Here is a 6,000-nt window from a genome sequence, read left to right on the forward strand (position 1 = left end):
CACACACTCCGGAATACTTATCTGCTTCTATGAGGCTAACTGTTAAGTAAGGCCAGAAGGGGAAGGTTCAAGAAGGTCAGAAGTTCAACTTTAGATTGAAATGTTAACTACACAGCTGGTGGAAATTCTAGGAAGCCATGTGGCTCTCTGGAGCACAGAATAGGGAAGCTGGCTGTAGAGAGCTGAGGGGACCTGTGCAGCAGCCAGCTATGTGAACTGCACAATTGCCCTTAGTCATGACAACACTTGGGACATTTGTCCTCCAGACATACATCCTCTTGCTCATTCAAAGCCTTGTCTGTAAGGGAATGCCAATTATACCACAATTGTGATGTTCTTGCTTTTCTCTCTCTGCCTGATGCCCATCTCAGACTCTTCCCAACATTAAACTCAAACTGTGTTTAGATTAAAAACTAAACAAAACCAAAAAGGCATGAAAGGAGAAGGGAGATTATTTAAGAAGTGTGATGGAGGAAAGAGAGGGGCTAACAATGAGTGAGTATGAACGGAGCATATTCTATGCTCTATAAAAAAAAAATCCCAGTATAGCCCAGTTAACTATAATTAATATATTTTAACAAAAATTAACCCCAAATACCTTCTAGGATATACACATTTTCATTCAAACTATATGGTATGGAATTCTGGTATGGGACCAAATCAGAGAAATATCGGGAGAGTTTCAAAGTTTTCTATTGCCATTTGCAAACCACAGCTCATAGGATAAAAACCCACCAAGTCCCACATAGCCCTACCAACTCTCATGTAAAGGCAGGGAAACTCAAATCATATGTTGTTTCAAACTCTGCCGAGTCTTACAGAAGACTCAGTGCAATAAAAATCCTTTACCTGCCTGTTTGATGCCAAAAACTGCTCCAAACACCAAGCATAAAAAACCCCTCTCTACAACCAGCTAAAACCAAGGGGGGGTGCACCTAAGCTCAGCATTGGAGCCACGGGCAGAAACTTAGGTAACCTGAACACAGCAAGAAAGGACATCTGTCCAGGAAGACAGCAAGAGACACAGGAGGTCGAAGAGGGGTGTTAGTGGTTGGCTGTGGCTCGCACACCCAGTGACACATTTTCCTACCACAAACACAGGCTGGGCAGGACCACACTTATTACCAGGGTCTCTCTGAACAATCAGACGAGGCAATCAGACGAGGAACAGACCTCGTAGACAAATACCTAACTCCGTAGTTCCCAGCGCTCGCCTCACACAGGGAGCTCCTGGGCCTTGAACTACTCTAGCTTTGTTCCCATCCCAGGAGTTCTGAATTAACCAGTAAGAGGACTGCCCTCAGGATTGGCTCATTCCAAAGCTCACCATGCCCCCAACCAGGTGGGTCTAATATCCAGCAGAGTCTAAAAAATACCATTCTCACTCTACAGCCATTTTGGTGTTTTCATCCAAAATATCTGAACAGACAGCATCAGGTGAGAAACTATGCATCTTGGACTTTACCCCGGCCCACACCAATTGAGTCTGTCTGTACAGACCAGGCATTGAGGAGGTAGTGCCTACACATGTTAAAATGTCACTGGCCATTTCAAGGAGTAGGTTAGTTCGTTTTTGATTACTGTTACAAAATCCGGAAGATAGAGGAGGATAGGTTTCCCTTGACTTTCATTTCCAAGTTCTGTCCATAGGACACTGTCCCTGCCATGCTCTGGCCTCACATCACAGCAAGAACAGATGGCAAAGTAAACCATTCATCTCACAGCAGTGAAGAAGCAGAGAGAACAGGGGCCATGGTACCTAAGCCCCTCAAGGGACAGCCTTCAGTGACCTAATTTCCACCTATGAGGCCCCAGGTTGTAAAAGCAACACCCCTCTGTATGCTGATGATCAATCCTTTTTTTTTTTTTTTTTTTTTTTTTTGGAGCTGGGGACGGAACCCAGGGCCTTGCGTTTGCTAGGCAAGCGCTCTACCACTGAGCTAAATCCCCAACCCCGATGATCAATCCTTTAATACACCCACCAGAGTCAGCACAGGGGAGAGAGAACGTGTGAGCAATTGGTGACTTCATTACTGCCTTCCATTCTCTGACACAGGTGAAACTCCATTTAGTTACTACCTTGTAACAGAATTTGAAAAAAAAAATGGATGATAGTGTAAGCTCATTTCTATTCTGTCTGTAGTGCCTTAAACAGTTCAAGTTGGCAGGCAAACGCCTCCAGCATTGTGAAAGGGGTAAGGGAGGAGTGGGAGAGAGAGGGGAGAGATGATCTGACGGGGAGCAGGCTAGTCAGTACTAGTGGATAGTGAGTGAGTTCAGAATACAAGCTGAACCCGATCACTTCGCACACCTGGCCAAAGAAACTGCTGTCTCCCCACGTCCTTCTACTTAAGGAGACAGAGCGTCTCAACGAATGCCAGGTGTCTGGAGGTCAAGAAAAACACTCAGATACTGGAGACAGATCAGTACCTCATCTAGGAATGCAGTTACATGTGTGAACAATGACCTGGGTATTTCTCCAAACAAAACGGTTTGGGAGAAATCACTTTCTCCCGTGCTCCCAGTCATCTTCTTTGCAAAATAAACCAGCTTGTGTTTCACATCTCTTGGAATCTGGAACAAAAGCAAGATAATTAGTTCAAGTTTACTACAGAGCCTCTTTGTTAACAGGCAGGATTTGCTGTATGTATCCCACTTGCAGACAGATTGCCAACAGAGGAAGTAAAACCCTGGCTTCTGGCCCATATTTACAAACAAGGTTGCTCTGTTGCTCTTCTGTGTCCTGGAAAAGGTAGGATTCTCTTATCTTTTTTACAATATCACCTTCAAAGACATGCCCATTACACCTAAACAGCATATACTGTAAGATTTTCATAAACAAAACCAAACATAAGAACATTTCAATCCTAGTGAGAGTTCCCCCCTTTTGATAATTTTTCTCTTGTTTGAAAATAAGCCAAACGGAGTCACAAGGGGTTAATTTTCATTTCTGCCATCAAGGCAAAGAACAGAAGTGTTTAGCCAAGATAGTTTAACATTCCTATAACTGTTGAGGGGTTCTGTTTCGTTTTGTTTGGTTTGGTTTGGTAAATACTACACTATTCAGCTTCTATGCTCTGAGAACTTTAGGTTTCTTGACTTGTCTGACATAAACTTTTTTTTAAAAATTATAATTAGGAGAATACTAAAACAAAGCTATTCAAAACTCACGCAGCTGAAATGCAAACATCCTGTTACTCGCTAATATTCTGAGGGCTTGCCTCATACCTGTCCTAAATGACCACATCTGGGATGATGTTACCCCTTTACAACATGAATCCCAAGTCCAACACTGCTGAAAGATAACCTATTAGGCAAGGAAATTCAGAAAGGAAAGAATGACAAGAAAGCAAAGGAAGAAACACAATGCCCATTAAACCTGAGGCCTGTGCAAATTACAGGATACACACACACACACACACACACACACACACACACACACACACACACACACACGGAAGTGACATCAGTTTTAAAGGAAAACACATCAGAAAGTAAAGCAATTGGACACAAGTTTTTAGAGTTCTATTGATAAGTAACTTTCCAAAGCACACCTCTGCTACAAACAAGTATGGAGGTGACTTTTCTTGGAACTTATGTTTGGGGGTAGAGAGACAGTTCCTTTCCCAAACACCCACATGGTGGTAATTCACAATAATCTGTAACTCCAGTTCCAAGGAATCCCAACACCCCTCTTCTGACCTCCATGGGCACCGGGTACTCACAAGGTGCCCAGACATACACGCAGGCAAGCATGCATACACATAAAAATAAAATGAATAGATCGTCTAAAAGGAATTTACAATATAACTGCCAAGATAATACTTCTAGAAATTACTAATAATCTAATTTACAAAACAAGCATGTTTATTTTGTGCTTTAAACGACACCAGCCAGTCTTATTTGTTTGTTATTGTTGATTTTTGTTGTTTGTTTAGTTTGTGGTTTTGACAGGGTCTCATGGTGTAGCCCTGGATGTCCTGAAACTCACTGGGTAGACCAGGCTGGTCAGAAACTCACAGAGATCCTCCTGCCTCCTCTGCCACTGCCTCTTCCTCCCAAGTGCTAGGAGTTAATAAAGTAAGCGCCACCACAGTCCAGCCTGCTCCCGCTCCCTTTTTTTGTTAGAACTCGATTATTTCTTTCCTGGACAAAATGTAGTATAGATGCTGAAACAACTCACGCTATAAGGGTTTAGCTTGAGTTGTTTAAAAGAATATGACTCTGGAGTTCCGTCGGGGTCTGAAACAGAAGTTATTTGGCCCCGCAAAGCTCTCCTGGCACCATTAGCCCAGGCTGCCTTAGTTTTCTTGCATTATTTTATACAAATATCTCTTTCGACAGGCATCCCTTGCAGAAAACTAACATACAGTGTTTTCTGTAGAGCTGGTGCACAAGGGGACACAGAGACCAGGAGGTGGACTTCAAGTTACGTTTAAATCCCACAGCCTGCATCCTCTCAAGTTGCGCCTTACCTCGGGGGACGCCGAGAGCAACCCCGGGGCGACACTAAACACCAGGCTAGCAGGACCACTGCTCTCCAGAAAGTCTCCTAGGACCTGCCGGTGGTCCTCGCTCTCCAGATATTCGCCCCACGTCTCCTCCGGGAACCCCAGCGCTTGCTGCAGACGGCCTCCCAGGAAGCGCACCCGGGGGTCTACGGCAAAACGTTGCGCTCTCCGTGCAGCCTCCGCCTCCTCGTCTTCCTCGTCCTCCTGCTCCGAGGGGCTGAGCCGCAGCACGGTCCCTTCTTCCTGGGCTGCCATCTCGTACCTAGCTAGAGAGGATTCTCGGAGTCCTGTGCCACAGAGGCGATCTCCCGAGGCAGTGCCAGCAGTTCTGACTGCAGAGCCAGGAGCACTGGAGGCGCGGTGGCCCGGACTGCATCGCGTCCCGTTGCCAGGGAGATGGCCGCCCTGCCCCAGCCCCGGAAGGAGGGAGGGAGGAGTGAGTCTTGAGCCTCTTGGAGCCTCCAGGCAGAAGAAATCAGGCCAGGGAACCATTGGATTTCTCTGTTTTCACCCCCTGGGCATCTTGGAGTTCCCAGAAATGTTCCAGGACTAGCTAGAGGCTCTGGATTTAGCAGTACTGTCTTGAGCAGATATTCCTGCTAATTTGCTGCCCTGGTTAGTTCATCTGGTCCCTACAAAGCCAGGGATAATTGCTCAGTGTTTAACTGTGGGTGAAGTATGCCCCAAAGTAATTCGGTAGACCTCCTCATTGCTGTCTTTAAGTTCCTGGGAGGACAGTGTCCCAGTAAAACAAAACAAACAAAAAACTCTCTTACTTTCCTAATTGTCAAAGTCCAAGATCTAGGCATCACAAATCCTGATTCTTACCCCCAAAGAGACTGCAATGAGCTTTTTATAAAAGGCCAAATGCATCAAACGCAAATGCTAGAGTTGAGGGTAAGAACTTATCTCAGGCAGGATGGTGGCAGAGCATAGTCGAAGCCCTAACTTCCATCCCCAGCGCTCAGAAATCTTACTTTATCCGTCATTCGCTGATATTCTTATTATTAAAGTATTCAGAATTTTGAAGTGGGAGAGAGTCTTCGAACTAAATAGGTTTCACCCATCCCCTTTCTTTCCCAACAGGAGTTACCTTTGATAATTCATCCGTATTTATAGTAAGGCTTGAACATTCTTGTTTTCCTTTGGGAATATTGCCTCTCACATCCATCTAGATGTTTTTCTGGTTATATTATCAGATTCTTAGGTTTAAATGTTTCTGGAGAGCCTTCATAAAGATGTCACAGCCAACATCAAATCTGCCTTGTGATTTATGGTGTCTCTTGGGAGTGTCCAGAACCTAGGTGTAGGAGATTAACCCTGAGTTTATATTCCCTTGACCTTATATTCTAGGTTTGTATGCTCCTAATTCTGGTACCAGAGAAACTGTCTGTAAATAAATAAATTGAGGAGATGGCCTACTGCCTCAGAGCTTGAGCCCCGTAAGCCTGGCTACCACAACCGTAGCCCTAGAATTCACATAAAAGCT

The 6,000-nt window shown here is 44.8% G+C and overlaps 1 protein-coding gene across 7 annotated transcripts in view; it reads right to left on the minus strand.

The window, feature by feature from the left end:
- The window catches only part of Dnah11 (dynein, axonemal, heavy chain 11), a 316,394-nt gene extending 311,477 nt beyond the window's left edge, over positions 1-4,917 (minus strand). For 6 of the 7 annotated variants that reach the window (XM_039078094.2, XM_063262810.1, XM_039078093.2 and 3 more), the window contains exons 1-2: positions 4,476-4,917; positions 2,431-2,574 (exon numbers count right to left, since the gene is read on the minus strand). In XM_039078094.2, the coding sequence (XP_038934022.1) occupies positions 2,431-2,574; positions 4,476-4,766 (435 nt within the window). In that variant the 5' untranslated portion in view covers positions 4,767-4,917. Of the gene's footprint in view, positions 1-2,430; positions 2,575-4,475 lie in introns of those variants that run through there. The other variant, XM_039078095.1, reaches the window with a different exon arrangement.
- Between the last annotated feature and the right edge of the window lie 1,083 nt (positions 4,918-6,000).

Source organism: Rattus norvegicus, chromosome 6 (genome assembly GCF_036323735.1).
Source record: "Rattus norvegicus strain BN/NHsdMcwi chromosome 6, GRCr8, whole genome shotgun sequence".
Classification (NCBI taxonomy): domain Eukaryota; kingdom Metazoa; phylum Chordata; class Mammalia; order Rodentia; family Muridae; genus Rattus; species Rattus norvegicus.